Source organism: Plecotus auritus, assembly GCF_963455305.1.
Source record: "Plecotus auritus genome assembly, chromosome: 3".
In the NCBI taxonomy this organism is placed as follows: Eukaryota; Metazoa; Chordata; class Mammalia; order Chiroptera; family Vespertilionidae; genus Plecotus; species Plecotus auritus.
Window position 1 is genome coordinate 109,944,678 of NC_137772.1, and position 17,746 is coordinate 109,962,423.

General features: G+C 39.2%; 1 protein-coding gene across 1 annotated transcript in view; it reads left to right on the forward strand.

Annotated features, from left to right (window-relative positions):
- Nucleotides 1-7,262, forward strand: part of TRPC4 (transient receptor potential cation channel subfamily C member 4) — a 497,078-nt gene extending 489,816 nt beyond the window's left edge. The window contains exons 9-11 of the mRNA XM_080659641.1: nt 4,520-4,561; nt 4,687-4,776; nt 6,236-7,262. Of these exons, the coding sequence (XP_080515767.1) occupies nt 4,520-4,561; nt 4,687-4,776; nt 6,236-6,955 (852 nt within the window). The 3' untranslated portion in view covers nt 6,956-7,262. The remainder of the gene's footprint in view (nt 1-4,519; nt 4,562-4,686; nt 4,777-6,235) is intronic.
- Nucleotides 7,263-17,746: the final 10,484 nt, after the last annotated feature.

The window sequence follows — 17,746 nt, forward strand, 5'->3', positions numbered from 1 at the left end:
ATCATACACCATGACCAAGTGGAATTTATTACGGGGATGCAAGGGTGGTACAATATCAGCAAATAAATAAATGTGACACATCACATACACAAATTGAGAGAAAAAAATCACATAATCATATCAATTAATGCAGAAAAAGCATTTGACAAAATCCAACACCTTTTCTTGATAAAAACTCTCAACAAAGTGGGAATAGAGGCATCATACCTTAACATAATAAAAGCCTTATATGACAAACCTACAGCCAACATCATACTCAATGCACAAAAACTAAAATCATTTCCCTTAGACAGGATGCTCACTTTCACCACTCCTATTCAATGTAGTACTGGAAGTGCTAGCCATAGCAATCAGACAACAAAAAGAAATAAAAGGCATCCAATAGATGACATGATACTATACATAAAAAACCCCAAAGATTCCACCAAAAAACTACTAGACCTAATAAATGAATTCAGCAATGTAGCAGGATACAAAATTAACACCCAGAAATCTATGACCTTTTTATACACCAATAATGAACTCACAGAAAGCGAAACTAAAAATACAATGCTATTTACCATTGCACAAAAAAAATTAAGATACCTAGGAATAAATTTAAGTACGTAAAAGACCTATACTCGGAAAACTACAGGAGATTGAAAAAAGAGATATAGGAAGACATAAACAATTGGAAGAACATACCATGTTCATGGATTGGTAGAATCAACATCATTAAAATGCTCATAATACCCAAAGCAATCTACAGATTCAATGCAATCCCCATTAAAATACCAACAGCATATTTCAAAGACCTAGAACAAACTCTCTAAAAATTCATCTGGAATAAAAAAAAATGACCCCAAATATCCACAGCAGTCCTGAGAAAGAAGAACAAAGTTGGAGGGATCACAATATCAGATATGAAGCTATATTACCAAGCCACTGTTCTCAAAACTGTCTGGTACTGTCACAAGAACAGACATATAGACCAATGAAACAGAACAGAGAAACCAGAAATCGACCCAAGCCATTATGCTCAATTAATATTTGACAAAGGAGGCAAGAACATACAATGGAGTCAAGACAGTCTCTTCAATAAATGGTGCTGGGATATTTGGTCAGATACATGCAAAAAAATTAAACTAGATCACCAACCTACACCATACACAAAAACAAACTCAAAATGGCTAAAGGACTTAAGTGTCAGATGGGAAACCATAAAAATCCTACAAGACTCCATAGGCAGCAAAATAGCAGACATATGTCATAGCAATATCTTTATGGACACAGCTCCTAGGGCAATGGAGACTAAGGAAAAAATAAACAAATGGGTCTACATCAAAATAAAAAGCTTCTACATAGCAAAAGAAACCATCAAAAAAAAAACAAGAAATCCACTGCATAGGAGAACATACTTGCCAATGCTATTTCTCATAAGTGTTTAATCTCCAAAATTTACAGAGAACTCATACAACTTAACAAAAGGAAGATAAATGATCCAATCAAAAAATGGGCAAAGGACCTAAATAGACACTTTTTGAAAGAGGACATACAGAACACTGAGAGGCTTATGAAAACATGCTCAAAGTCACTAATCATCTGAGATATGCAAATCAAACAACATTGAGATACCATCTCACAAGTGTCTGAATGGCTATCATCAACAATTCAACAAAGGACAAGTGCTGGCGAGGATGCAGAGAAAAAGGAAACCTGGTGCACTGCTGGTGGGAATGCAGACTGGTGCAGCCAGTGTGGATGGAGTTTCCTCAAAAAGTTAAAAATGGTACTTCCATTTGACCCAGTAATCCCACTTCTAGGACTCTATCCTAAGAAATCAGAAACACCAATCAGAAAGGATAAATGCACCCCTATGTTCATAGCACCACAATTTACAATAGCTAAGATTTGGAAACAACCTAAGTGGCCATCAGCAGATGAGTGGATTAAAAAACTGTGGTACATCTACACAATGGAATACTACACCTCTATAAAAAAGGAACTTTTACCATTTGCAGCAGCATGGATGGACCTGGAGAGTATTATGTTAAGTGAAATAAGCCAGTCAGAGAAAGATAAATATCACATGATCTCACTCATATGTGGGATATAATTATCAACATAATTTGATGAACAAAAATAGATCCGGAGACAAATGGCAGTGGAGAGGGTTTAGAGAGCAACCAAAGGACTTGTATGCATGCATATTAGCATATACAATGGACACAGACACTGGGGCAGTGGGGGCCTGCCGGGTGTGAGAATGGCTGGGGGGTGGGTGGGGGTGAGGGTGAATTGGGGGAAAAAGGAGATATATGTCAAATTTTAGACAACAAATTTAAAAAGAAACACATAAGATATGTTATTTCTTTATTTTCCTCACAATTTACCAAATTCATTCCTTTATTTCAGAAATAATTTTATTTTAGATTATTTTGGACAGTGTTCTTCTTTATGATATTTATTTAACAAACATAAAATAGAAATTTTGATAGCTTTATTCCTAGTATCTTTAGATTAGTTGTGAATCTGCAAATTCATAATTTTAATATAATTTATTATTTAACTCAATTTTTAATGGACTTTTTTCAATTGTTAAACATCTCTCTCCATTCTGCACTCCAGAGTCACTGTTTTGTACTAACCTTAGTTTTGCTTCCAAATATTTCTTATCTCTTCAAAATGATATCTGCAGTCATATTTATGTAAAAAATAAGTATAAAATAAGTAACCCTATGTTTGAACAGAATCTGTTATTTATTTATTTTGGTTAAATCCAACCATATAATTAAGCCATATTTTGGTTAAATACAAACACATAATTAAAACAGCAATTCCCTCTTAATGTGCATCTGATTGAAATTATTGTTGAAGTGTTTATTGTGTAACAATGTTTCTTATTGCATGTTAGATATCATGGTTAAATACTTAATCTTGCTATGTTGATATTTATGAAGAACTTTATATTATTACTAGAGGCCCGGTGCACAAAATTTGTGTACGGGGGTGTGTGTCCCTCAGTCCAGCCTGCACCCTATCCAATTGGGCCTAAAGGGGCAGTCGGATATCCCTCTCACAATCCAGGACTGCTGGCTCCCAACTGCTCACCTGCCTGCCTTCCTGATTGCCCCTAACTGCTTCTGCCTGCCAGCCTGATCACCCCCTAACCACTCCCCTGCCAGCCTGATTGATCCCTAACTGCTCCCCTGCCAGCCTGATTGCCCCTAACTGCCCTCCCCTGCAGGCCTGAGTCCCCCCCCAACTGCCCTTCCCTGCAGGCTCTATCACCCCCAACTTCCCTCCTCTTCCAGCCTAGTCACCCCTAACTGCCCTCCCCTGCAGGCTTGACTGCCCCAAACTGTCCTCCCTTGCAGGCCTGGTCCCTCCCAACTGCCCTCCCCTGCTGGCCTGATCGCCCCCAACTGCCCTCCCTTGCAGACCTGGTCCCTCTCAACTGCCCTCCCCTGCTGGCCATCTTGTAGTGGCCATCTGTGTCCACATGGGGGCAGCCATCTTTGACCACATGGGGGCAGCCATCTTTGACCACATGGGGGCAGCCATCTTATGTGTTGGAGTGATGGTCAATTTGCATATTACTCTTTTATTAGATAGGATAGAAGCCTGGTGCACAGGTGGGGGCCGGCTTGACCTGAAGGGTGTCCCAGATCAGGGTGGGGGTTCCCTTGGGGCATGGGGTGGCCTGGGCAAGGGGCCTGTGGTGGTTTGCAGGCCAGCCATGCCCTCCCCTGTCAACCCTAGCAGAGGCCCTGGTATCTGGGATTTATTTATCTTCTATAATTGAAACTTTGTAGCCTTGAGCGGATTCCTGGGCAGGCCAGGAAGCTTGGCTTCCTCCATCGCCAGGGAACCCCAAGCCTCCTGCTCACTCCATGGCCGCAGCCATTTTTGTTGGGATTTATTTATCTTCTATAATTGAAACTTTGTAGCCTTGAGCGGAGGCCAGGGCTGGCCAGAGCGGGTGGGAAGCTTGACTTCCTCCATTGCCGGGGAAACCCAAGCCTCCTGCTCGCTCCGTGGCCACAGCCATCTTGGTTGGGTTAATTTGCATACTCGCTCCTGATTGGCTGGTGGGTGTGGCTTGTGGGTGTAGCGGAGGTACAGTCAATTTGCATGTTTCTCTTTTATTAGTGTAGATAATAATAGCTATTATTCTATTGAATTTTTATTTGACATTTTTTCTATTTTTCAATTTGATATGGCCCATCTATTTCTCTTAGCATCATTTCAAGCGATTTCAGATGTGTGTCAACTATAATTACTGATTTCCCTATCCCCTTATATTAGAAAAGCAACATTTAAATTATTTTAAACTTATTTTGTATATCAAATTTCATACAAGTTATAACCTTGCACTTTGCTCTTTTGGTTCACTCATTCTTTTGATTCATGTAAAGCACTTTCTGGCATTTGTCCACTGTCTAATTAAATTCTCCCTCTGAAAAAGTTAAAAAATATTCTTCATTAAAAGAACAAATTAATTATTTTATAGAATGGTAAACATCCTTTCCCTTTTCAGAGGCGAGCTGCTGATAATTTGAGAAGACATCACCAGTATCAAGTAAGTTGATCATATATTATATCTTGAAATTTGCATTAAAATACAGTCCCGTCTTCAGAACTAACCAAAGAAAGAAATCGTATATATGCACTGAATAACAATTGTGTTATTTTTAAATACCTCAGGAAGTTATGAGGAACCTGGTGAAGCGATATGTTGCTGCAATGATTAGAGATGCCAAAACTGAAGAAGGCCTGACTGAAGAGAACTTTAAGGTACCTATTTTTACTTTAATGATGAAATCACCAAGAAGCTGATTCTGCAGAGTATGGAATCTGACATAGTACATTGACAATCAAAACTGGAAACAGCTGTGTGTTCCAGCTCGATTTTGTGTCTTCTAAATTAAAGCACTATTGTATTATCCAAAAGAGTGATGACATTTCTTCTCAAAATGCATTGTTTTCAAACATACTTACTCTCAAATGTCGAGATGACTTATTGAAGGCAGAGAAAATCCTGGCATTCTGACTGCCTATCCTACTACTGAGTGAGCTTTAGTTTTTGAAATTTCAGGCTGATTTCTAATCCTGAAATGTTTAGTAACCAACTTGCTAAAAACAAAAACAAAACCTTTGTGTTTTGCACAGCTTTGATAGAAGAAAATTTTGCACTTAATTGTAACTTATAAACTTAGTGTTTTTCCCTGACTTTTATTTTTATTGTAACCAGAGGAAATAGGTGGAATACATGAAATATATAAATAAATATAAATATATCATGTGTGTAAAATACCTCTGTTATTCTGCCTGAGTTTTTTGATATTTTGGAGGAATGATTAAAGTCAATAAGATCTTATAGGCAAAATAAAAAAACATCCTACAGGAGACCTTTAACAGAGAAAAGTAGCAAGTTCGACAGAGAACAAATATAACCAGCCACTTAGGTAAGAAGATAGGTAAACTGCAAAACTTCAAGCACATTTATAGTTGGCTAGGATCCAAAATGTTCTTTACAGGCACAACATCCAAATTTTAAAATTAAATGGTCCTTGGTACTTTGGGAGATAGGTTGGAGGCAGCGGCCCACCTTAAAGGCCACCATTAGATTAGAGCTGAGAATTCAGATGTCCAAAAAGAGAAGAAAAAGGATGAATCTCAGAAATGCTATCTGATTGAATGAACCAATTTGCAAGATTTAGTAGCTAACCAAGATGCTGGAGTAAAAATCAACTTTAAGGTAATAAATAATGGAAAGTTACTGCCAACCCTAAAAAGGGCAGGCTTCACTTTGTTTTGCTATATATGTCCCTTTGGACAGCAAAATATACCTATGTTAAAAAATATTTGCAAAACGTATCCCTGAGAGAGTGTGAAGTGATTTGAAAGGAGATGGGTATTTGAAGAGGAAGTATTTGAAAGTGTTGCCCCTCCCCCCCATAAAAAAACAATACTTGACTATGCAGCAGTGAAAAAGAAAAGTCTTCCTGTTTCTTTTCACATGAACCTTAGGAAATCTCCTTATTACTACAGACCTTGAATAGGAAATTAATAGTTATCACAATGACACAAGTACCAGGAAGAAAACTAGAAATTCTAGATAGAACCACAGCAGAGTGGAATCCTAGTTCTTAAAAATGTGTGAAAACACATCAGCCCCATGTATGAAATGAACAAATGATGTTTACTAATGTTTATTTAAGTCACAAATTTCATCATTTTAAATTTCACTTAGGAACTAAAGCAAGACATTTCTAGTTTCCGCTTTGAAGTCCTGGGGTTACTAAGAGGAAGCAAACTCTCTACAGTACAATCTGCTCAGACCACGAAGGACACTTCTAATTCAGCAGACTCAGATGAAAAGAGTGATAACGAAGGTACCAGCAAAGACAAGAAGAACTTCAGCCTTTTCGATTTAACCACCCTGATTCATCCTCCATCAGCAGCAATTACCGCAGAAAGACACAACATAAGCAATGGTTCTGCACTGGTGGTGCAGGAACGCCTGCGGGAGAAACAGAGAAAAATGAATTTTGTGACTGATATAAAAAACTTTGGGTTATTTTATAGACGATCAAAGCAAAATGCTGCCAAGCTAAATGCAAACCAAATCTTCTCTGTTTCAGAAGAGGTTGCTCATCAACAGGTTGAGGTATCACTGGAGAGAAATATTCAACTGGAATCTCCAGGATTATCTTCAAGGGGTGACCTGGGCATCCCCGGTCTCAGTGAACAATGCATATTAGTAGACCACCGAGAAAGGAATATGGACAGTCTAGGTTTACAAGTTGGAAAGAGAATGTGTGCCTTCAAATCAGAGAAGGTGATGGTGGAAGACACTGTTCCAATAATACCAAAGGAGAAGCATGCAAGGAAAGAGGACTCTAGTACAGACTATGATGCAACCCTCACAAACACAGTCATTCATGAAGATTATGTGACTACAAGATTGTGATACTTGAAGGAAGGAGGAAGTGTTTATCAGACATATATATCTTTTCTATAGTGCTCTGAGTTGGGGGGAGTGTTTAAAAGTAAATAAGCAAATTCTAACTTACACTCTATAGCATTTATCAACTGTAGCATAATAACGTGTAACGTTTAAATAAGGCAAAAGCTATCAAAAACCCTTGTTTTGCAGCCCACTTTTGCTTTCACAATTTGGTTTACATTTTTTGTTGTTAATAAATAAACTCACCTTGTATCTTGCACTGTTGCAATAACATGGGCAATTTTTAGCTATCTTTTTCAATTAAAACAAATTCAATGTCATGATTTAGTTTATTCCTGTAATAGATATTTTTATATACAAAAATTAATGTAGCTAAAATATTAGAGCTTTTCATAAACGTTTAGGGCCTCTAGAGATGGGTACTTATTAAGGACTTTTTCACTCAAGCCCTACAGTTTAGCTTTAAAACACAAATAGCAAATTATTTCTTAAGAAAAAATGAATAATTATAGTATACAATTAAAGCAAGGAAGGCTTCTCATGAGGTCATGATCAAACTCTCTCTTTAAAATGAAAGTTGGGCCCTGGCTAGTGTGGTTCAGTTGGTTGGAGTGTCCTCCTGTGCACAGAAAGTTGGCAGGTTTGATTCCCATCAGGGGACATACCCTGATTATGGGGCTTCTATGTTTCTCTCTCTATTTCTCTCTCTCTCGTCCTCTCTTTCTCGCCTCCTCCCTTTTTTTCTCTCTAAAATCAATAAAGGTATCCTCGGGTAAGGATTAAAAAAAAATTAAAAATGTAAGTGTATATTTCATAGAGTTTTAGTATGACCAGTTTTTTCTTTCAGAAAGTAAAAAATGTCCTAATAAATTTGGATGACTGGTGATTTTTAACATTTTACCAAAAAAAAGTTTTACTTAAGTTTTATTTTTAAACAGCCTTTTTCAGGTACAGTATTAATATGAGGCTTTATGAATAGAACTGAATTTCAAAAAGGTGACAAAAGTTGTTGGTGCCAGAAAAGAATCACAGTCAATAAGAATAGTTTAAGTACCTTAAACAGAGCAAGGTGGTTGGTTGTGTTTTCATAATATTCAGATGAAAATTAATTCTAATAATTATTAAGCAAAACTAAATTCTACCTTTAATTAGTGCAACATTGTTGTCAATTCTAAAGATATTTATAAACCTAGTAGTTTCATCTTCTTTCCTCCAGTTACTGTTATACATTTTGTAGTAATTAAATTTTGTGGTAATCTATTGTTTTCAAGGCAATTTAGCAATATTTCATTCCTTCAATGAACTACTAAAAGGAAAGTATAGTATTTCACCTGAGGTACTGGAAATTTTTTAAAGTTTAAGTTGTATAACTTGTGTCTATTTAAGCCATCATGGAAATGCAATGCAAGTTCCCTCACCACATGCAATTAGCATTTATTTCAAATCAATAGAAAAATGCTGAGTTTGTTTTACTTTAAAAATTACCTCCATGGACTAGACAAATTATATATGATTTAGCATTAACCAAAAACTGCATAGTGCTACAAATTCTAGTTTCTGATTATAATACATCAAAAATAATGAATAACAGCAATAACAATGCCAGACAGTTTTATGTACTATGTATGTATTAACATATGCACTGCTCATAACAACACTCTGAGGTAGCTACTATTCTTATCCCCACTTAATAGATTAAGAAAATGAGGCAAATACTAATAAGACTGGGTTCATAATAAGTGATGGAACAAGCAAAAACATGTGCACATAATAATACTGGGATTTAAATGAGTGAATGATTCTCTAGGCCCATGACTTTTTGTGTTATTTTTACCACTTCTGAAATGCTATATTTTGAGAGAAAATGAGTAAACTCCATACATCTGTGACTCTTATTGTAAAGCAAGAGGCACAAAATTAACAATGTAATATATATGATTCTTTAGACTCAATTTTAATCTAGATTTAAAAAATTTGGTATGTAATATCAGAATTCAACTTGATATATTAGATTTTAGTTTTCAGAAAAGCTATGGGCACTGATAACTGCTTATTCCTAAACCTGGTTTTGTCCTATGGATTTAAGAATGGGACAGGTAGGTTTAGAGAAAACAATAATGCTAATGAATGTTCTTCTTGCTTCAAGCTTACCTTTATCTCAAGTATGTTAGGACTCAAAATAAGCCCTGGGGATAGTGAAATATCTAAATTGTTCTAAATGAGACAGACAGTAATAGGGGAATTGTAGACCTATTCTCAATACTTGGTGTATTTTCCAATGATTTCTTTTTTGCTGCTATTTTTTGTTTTGCTTTGTTTTGTTCCCCAAAATAAATATCATATACATCACTATTATATATAAACTATAAGAACGTAATTTCAATTTTTTTTTTGTTCTTTCAAATGACACCAACAACAATGCAGGCAACAATAATTTTTTTCCCAGTAGTTTACTTATATTCAGGGTTAGGGAGATAATATTTTACAGGTGAAGATGGTGATCATAGAGGAATTTATTTGGAGTCATTAACATCTTACTTTTCAATGTTCCAGAAAAGATGGTTTCTAACAGCCCCTGAGGTCACTGAGAATTTAAACAAAATGTTGGATATTGTTAGTACCAGAAGTTCTAGAATTAAATATTATTCTAAATATATGATGATATTAGTTAATATTAAGGAAGATGAACAGTAGGGGGAAAAATAAGAAAACATAAAACAACAGCATGATTGCAAGTTAAGGATGATGTTTCTGAGGTCTTTAAATGATAAATTTGGGGTTTCTTTTCATTTCTACTCAGATTCCAATCAACAGAAAATCCTAAACACACCTTCATTTGTATACTATTTTTTGTATTTCACACCCTCTTGATCATGCCATGGCTCACATACATTTATTTAATTATTTATTTATTTATTGCCAGGGTTGAGTGGAAGAGTGTTTAGAAAACTTAGTTTAATTTTAATAAAATAAAATTTCAAAGCCCTTCAATTATCTTTGATATAGTTTGAAAAACTCATTTACAAGAAAGAATGCTATACCCCTAGCCAGTTTGGCTCAATGGATAGAGCATCAGCCGGAGAACTGAAGGATTCTATTTCCAGTCAAAGGCATGTACCTGGTTTGCAGGTTCCATCCCCAGCCCTGGTCAGGGGGGTGTGCAGGAGGCAACCAATCAATGTGTCTCTCTCACATCAATGTTTCTCTCTGTCTCTCCCCCTCCTTTCCACGCTCTCCAAAAATCAATGGAAAAATATCCTCAGGTGAGAATTAACGAACGAAAATCAATACATAATTTTAAAATAGAAAGAATGCTATAAAGATGTATCTCACTGTTTGTGATTGATGTATTCCTGAAAATACCCATGTAAATAAATGTATATTAACTTTAGTAAGTAAACTATGTAAAAGCAAAAAAATAAAGAAATAAAGGTAGTGAATTATTTTGTAAAATGATAAATTATTTTTCAAAGTGATAATTATCCTCAAAATGTTAACTATTTCATAAGTTAGACATTTTATATCAAATTTTCTTAAGTTAGATATTTTATTTACTGGCTGGTAATTAAAATACTCCAAAATCATTTTCACTTTTTTTCCCTTGACCCAGATAGCAAATTGACACAGTAATAAAACACATAGACCCATATGATGAAATTTCTTGGGATAAAATTTCTCTTGGGATGTAAAAAACATAATGATGAAGAGTAGCACAAAACCCAAATGATTCATGACTGTGATGGTGTTGAGAAAATTGTCTTTGAAAATATTGCTAGTTACTAATAAGTTGTCTACATACTGTAGAAGAATTCCCAATTTCAGTGGCGTATCCCTTAAATCTTTTGCTAATATTTCTCAAAATATGGTCAGGGAATTTCTTGTGGCGATACAATCTAACAGTATTGGAGCATGGTTTTAGTTTCTGGACCTTCTATTCAAAGGGAAATAATTATTGAACCTGTTCATCTATTGGGATGCAGAAAAAGGCATCCTTCAAGTCTATGTCTGAAAACCATTTGCTACTTCCAAGCATGGTGGTCAACAAAGTATAAGGGTTGGGCACTGTAGGATGAATGTCTTAGACAACATCATTTATGGTCCTGAGATCCTATACAAATTTATATTGATCAGAGTGAGGCTTTTTGACTGGAAAAATGGGGTGTTATAGGGAAACTGGCATGGCTGAATTAATCCTGATTTTAAGAATTTCTGCAATACTGATTGAATTCCCTCTAAAGAGTTCTTTGTAAGGGGGTATTGTTTCTTCCATGGAATCCATGCCACTTCTTTACAGGCAATTTAGAAAATAAATCTTAGCCCAATCTTGAAATGAGGCAGTCTGGCATGTAAAGAAAATTGCATATATTTTGATCACCAAAGTGACATTCTAGAGGTTAAAGGAATGCCCTATTTTTTTTAATTGTCTGGTCACTCCAGTAATTGAGATCACAGCTGAACTTTTTTTGGTTAGTTTTGTATTTTGCACTGAGTATGTATCTATGAGGAAGTCAGTTAACTTGTACCCCATAGTCAATTGTACCTGGGGCTCCTATGGGGAAATAGTAATAAGTCGTCAATTGTCTAGGAAAGTCCCTGGGCCGCCTAATTTTTATCAGATTTGTCATTCCTTTCTTTTTTTTTACATTTTTTTCTTTATTGATTAAGGTATTACGTGTCGTTATTCCCCCATTGCTCCCCCACCCCCACCCCCACTCAGGCTCTCACCCCCCTGGTGTCTGTGTCCATTGGTTGTGCTTATATGCATGCATAAAAGTCCTTTGGTTGATCTCTCCCACTTACCCACACCCTCTCCTATCTTCCCTCTGAGGTTTGATGGTCTGATCGATGATTCTCTGTCTCTGGATCTGTTTTTGTCATTCCTTTCTAACATTTTGGCAAGGGATTCTAGCCTTTTTATGTTTCTCTTTTAGTTTTGGGCAATCTTTTTTCCAATGACCTTCCTCTTTGCAATAGGTGTATTAATTGGGCCTAGTGGGTCTTTCCCTTTTCCTTTTGGGTCTGTCCTCTCCTTCTGGGTTCCCCACACTGTTTCTAAGAAAATGGTGGCCTGCTTCAACTTCCTTGTTTCCCAGGCATTGTAAACTTTAATGGCAATGTACACCAATACCCCATCTAAACAATAACACTTCCTTCTGATATCTGTGCACTTTGTCCAATAAAAGTCATGTTTACTATCCAGACATTTTCTGTATCAGCATCAGTGTTCTTTCTATAGGCCTGATAAATCCTTTCTAAAAATTCAGAATAATCCTCATTTGGTTTTTGCTGAATGGACTGTATCGTATTCAATTTCTTTTGTTTAGGCATCCACTTTTTAAGCCCTTCCAATATGCATCTTTTGTGATGTTCTAGGAATCCTAGGTCCCCACCATTAGGGTCCCAGTTGGGCTCTATCAAGGGCATCACCCCAGCTAGGTTGTAGGTCCCTTTGGGATTCTCTTGATGAAGGTGATGAGCCCTTTATTAGCCTTATCTAAAACTAGGCACCTTTCATCTGTCATTAGCAAGATGTTAAGAATAGTCTCTTCACCTGACCAGTTTGAATGGTAAGTAGCAAAAATAAAGGTGATAAGATATGCCATTTTCTGAGGATCCTTCCTGTATGAGAGATTGAAATTCTTCCAATTCAGTAAATCTGAAGTAGAAAATGGACTATGGGCCCAGTATTGTCCAGCAGGCTAACGTTCCTGGTTTATTCTGCCTATAACCTATTGCCTCAAAGGGCATTGTCCTACTCAGTATATGGGTATTCCCTAGCTAAATTGGGTGCCCTGCCAGGTTTCAAGAGGGAGATAGATAATTCCTTTCTCATACGGTGGTGCACTGTTGCCCCTCTAGCAGTAGGGGTGTGGCAGGGGAAATTTTTCTTCTACTAATCCTGGGTCCCCTAGGTTCAGGACCTTAAAGAAACTCATCTCCTCATTTTCCTTTTCTTCCTGTTTCTTACCATAAGGCAGGAGTTTTGAAGCCAGTTCTTTTCTCTTCATCATTAGGTTGTTCCCTTTCATTGCCAAATCCTTATTGTTTAAAGACATAAACACTTAGACATAAGGGATTTTGTCCCATGTCCCTGATCATTGACAAAACGATTCCAACTGTATGATGGTGTAGTAATTTAGGGAACCATTTAAGGGCAATTTTCCCCATAGTCTAAAGTATGCACATGCCAAGCAGAGTTACAATAGAAAAAAAAATTCTTCTTAGTCATTGGATCATAGATGTACATGGACCAATCTGCTAAATTTCAGCCCATTGTGCTCCCATGGGAGTCAAAACAGCACAACCCCTCAAGGCATGAAAGTACAAACCTGAAGCCATAAACATAGAAAGATCCAAGACAAAGTGGGAACAGATGAGTAAAACTTGGATCCATAATTCCATTATTGCAAACAAGTGCTCACAAGAAAGTCCTAGTCTTATATCCTGCCAACTATTACCACAAAAGGTCCTGTCCAGACCCAAGTGGCACAAAGCCCAGGTAGCACAAAGCCCAAGTGGCACAAAATTCAAGTTGTATGAAGACCAAGTGGCACGAAGCCCAAGTGGAATGAAACAGTAGGGATAGAGGCCTTCTGGTGTGTATGCTGGTTAAATTAACCAAGTTTTGAATTGTGTCTACTCCCCAGAAACCCATTTCCTTTCACCAGCTAAGCATTTCAGGTGGCTAATGCCTTGGGAAGGAGGGCTGGGAAATTCCCAGAAAAAAATATCTCAACAGTGCTAGAAAGTCCCCACAGTCTGACTAACAAGGTCTGCCTGCCACAGGGAGGTAGGACCCCAGCTTGGGCACTTTGGGACTTACTGAAGTCCATGTTGTCCCACCAGAATTGCTAAAACCTATAACTGAAATGCAGGTTCGGCTGCCTGCTGCAATGAAAGCCAAACTTGTGAGATAGGTGCTGATTTAAAAGGAAAGTGGTTTATACAGGTACCACAACATGGGAGAATGGTAGACTCTCATTTCAAAGACTATTCCCTCTCCTTGTTCAAGCCTGCAGTTCTTATAGGGATAGGGAAGGGAGGGCTCTTTTTCTATCTAATTATCTTGCTAGATTTTGGTACTCTTGGCCCTGTCCATTCATCTTTCTAGCTTTTAACACTCTCAGTGTAAAACTTCCCCTTGTGCCATCTTGACAAATGGGGGAGAATCGCTGGCATGTCCTGTCTATAGTATCAGACTCAGTTTGTGGGGGAGGTGCTGCAGGATCTACCCTTATGAAGCCCGAATATGCCACAGTCTTCACCCTCCTGCCAACACTTCACCTCCTGCACATCAGGGTGAGCCAGTTTGAATGCACCCCTGGATTCTGACACACCCATAACCTCTGGCAGACCTGACCCTCTAGGGTGGCCAGCCAGTCCAGTACTCACCTTGCCTCTGGCTGCCCATGCTCCAACTGTCTATGGTAATAGTACTAGCATCATTTATCAGCATCATTCTTTCACATACACTTAACTTCTGCCAATATTTCTCTTTCCCCCCAAATTTGTAAATACTGTTCCTCCAAGCTTGGGACATAATTGGACCAAAATGTTATTACTTTAAAGTATTTTATTTAATACAGTATTTTAATTAATTCCAATTGATCTGTGTTTAGGGTTTACTTTATATCTCATTGTTTAACCAAATCTTTTTCATAAAGATTATGTTTTAGTAATTCTGCAGGTTTCCTCATGCTGGGAATAAGAGGTTATCTGTATTGACCTACTTTCTGGCCATCAATGTACTTATGAAGCAGTCAACCTAAATAGAAGTGCCAGGTCCTTCTCCCTCCCCTTACTAAGAAAACATACTTGCAAGAGGAAACAAGTTTACTTTAGGAAGCAAGTCACAGAGATAAACAAGGACCAATTCTATCCAGTTGGGCCAGGCACCCTTGCTGAAAAGTGACTATAGCCAATTATTATGCCACTAGAGGCCTGGTGCACAAAATTCATGCACTGGGGGGAGGGGAGCTCCCTCAGCCCAGACTGCCCCCTCTTCCAGTCTGGGAGTCCTCAGGGGGAGCGGGCCTAAGCCGCAGTCTGGCTTCCCTCTGCGAGAAGTGACCAGGCTAATCAGGGGAAGGCACAACCCCCATCACCCCGCTGCTGCTGCCACTGCTGGCCACTGCAGCCACTGCAGCCGCCAAGGTGTTTTCATCAACAAGGACTCTAGTCCCTTCACCACGAAAAAATGACAACTTTCTTTAGGCATTTTCAAGATGTCTCTTTCATAGGATATGACCTTTCTTTCTTTCTTTCTTTCTTTCTTTCTTTCTTTCTTTCTCTCTCTCTCTCTCTCTCTCTCTCTCTCTCTCTCTCTTTCTTTCTTTCTTTCTTTCTTTCTTTCTTTCTTTCTTTCTCCTCACCTGAAGATATTTTTCCATTGATTTTTAGAGAGTGTGGAAGAGAGAGAGAAAGATAGAAACATCAGTGTAAGAGGGACACTTCAATTGGTTGCTTCCTGCATGAGCCCTGACCTGGGCCCCATCCAGGAAGGAGCCTGCAACCTAGGTACATGCCCTTGACCAGAAACAAACCCGGACCCTGCAGTTGGCAGGCCAAGGCTCTATCCACTGAGCCAAACTGGCTAGGGCAGGATATGACATTTCTTAGCCCCTCCAGCAGTGGACCTTCATTTTTTCCTGCAGGAGTGAGATAGAAAAACCCTAGATCACCTTCTTTTTTTTTTTTTTTTTAATATCTTTATTGATTAAGGTATTACATATGTGTCCTTATCTCCCACTAACCCCCACCTTCTTGAATTCGTATTACCTAAGTTACCAAGAACACTGTAAGTGGTGTACCGGAAGCTTAGCCAATGAGTGGTCAGATAAGGTGTTTACTCTGCAACTCACACACAGAGGTGGGACTGCTAGTGCGCGGCAGTTGGCAGGCCCCTGTCTCTACTCCAGGCCTATTCAAGCCACCGCAGCCGGCGCTGGCATGCCCCCCTGTCTGCCTCCACTCTGGGCCTGCTCAAGCCACCATGGCATCCATGGCTTGCCTCACCTCCCACACAATCCCCTCCCGCCCACCTGCACACGCAGCCTCCTCCTGGGCAGTCGTGATGTTATGGTGTCCTGGACAATTTGCATATTACCACTTTATATATATATATAGATTATAACATCATTAACATTTCAGATAGACCAGTATTCCTCATGCCCTGAGGCCATGATAGTTCTAGACCAAATAAGGACATAACATCTCCCTCCATTGGAAAAGCGGTCCCTTTCCTGCTTCACCTCAGCTCTACCTATATCCACTCCTTCATGAGTTCCTCCCCACTAGTCCAAAATATAATCCTAGCCCTTGAAACCCTTGGGGTGACTAATTCTTGAGTCTTCCTGCACTCTCCAAGTGTGCACTTTCACTTTAATAAGTCCTCTAAACTTCACTGAATTTTTCTGTCTCTCTCTCTAATCCTTTCTTTTGCAATAACAAGAACCTGGACACTGCACTGGGTTGAGGCCTCACTATGGGTCTCCAACATCACTTAGAGAGGTTTAATTTGATCCCAGGATATAACTCATTGTGTTCAGAATGCAAAATGTCCTGTGATCTGGAGGAAGGCAGGAAGCCTGCATTTTTTCATAGCTCCTATGGGTGACTGTACATTGGGCATTTCACTCATTTAGACCTCATCAGCTGAAAGAAAAATAATAAAACAAAGTCACTGAAGTAAAAATAAAGAAAAAGGTAAAACTTCTGGAAATAACAATTTAGCATGATAAGAATGATGTCCTTGGTGAGCATCTAGGAGATGTACCTAACCCCATTTGTGTATCCTATCTAATAAAAGAGTAACATGCAAATTGGCCATACCTCCGCCACACCCACAAGCCATGCCCACCAGCAAATCAGGAGTGAGTATGCAAATTAACCCAACCAAGATGGCTGTGGCCACAGAGCTGCAGCAAGCAGGAGGTTTGGGTTTCCCCGGCGATGGAGGAAGCCAAGCTTCATGCCACCCTGGCCGGCCCAGGCCTACACTCAAGGCTACAAAGTTTTAATTATAGAAGATAAATAAATCCCAACAAAAATGGAGGCAGCCACGGAGCTGGAGAGAGCAGGAGGCTTGAGTTGCCCCCTGCAATGGAGGAAGCCAAGTTCCCGCAGCCCTGGCCTGCCTTGGCCTCCACTACAAAGTTTCAATTATAGAAGATAAATCCCAACAAAAATGGCTGCAGCCACAGAGGGAGCAGGAAGCTTGGCTCCTCTCAAGGCTACAAAGTTTCAATTATAGAAGATAAATAAACTCCAGATACCAGGGCCTTCACTTGGGTCGCTGGGGGGCATGGCCGGCCTGCAAACCACCACAGGCCCCTTGCCCAGGCCGCCCCACACCCCAAGGGAACCCCCACCCTGATTCAGGACACCCTTCAGGGCAAACCAGCTGGCCCCCACCTGTGCACCAGGCCTCTATCCTATCTAATAAAAGAGTAATATGCAAATTGACCATCACTACAACACATAAGATGGCTGCCCCCATATGGTCAAAGATGGCTGCCCCCATGTGTACACAAGATGGCCACCACAAGATGGCCAGCAAAGGAGGGCAACTGGGAGGGACCAGGTCTGCAAAGGAGGGCAGTTGTGGGTGATCAGGCCAGCAGGGGAGGACAGCTGGGAGGGACCAGGCCTGCAAGGGAGGGCAGTTGGGGGCGATCATGCCTGCAGGGGAGGGCAGTTAGGGGTGACTAGGCTGGAAGAGGAGGGAAGTTGGGAGTGATCGGGCCTGCAGGGAAGGGCAGTTGGGGGGGACCCAGGCCTGCAGGAGAGGGCAGT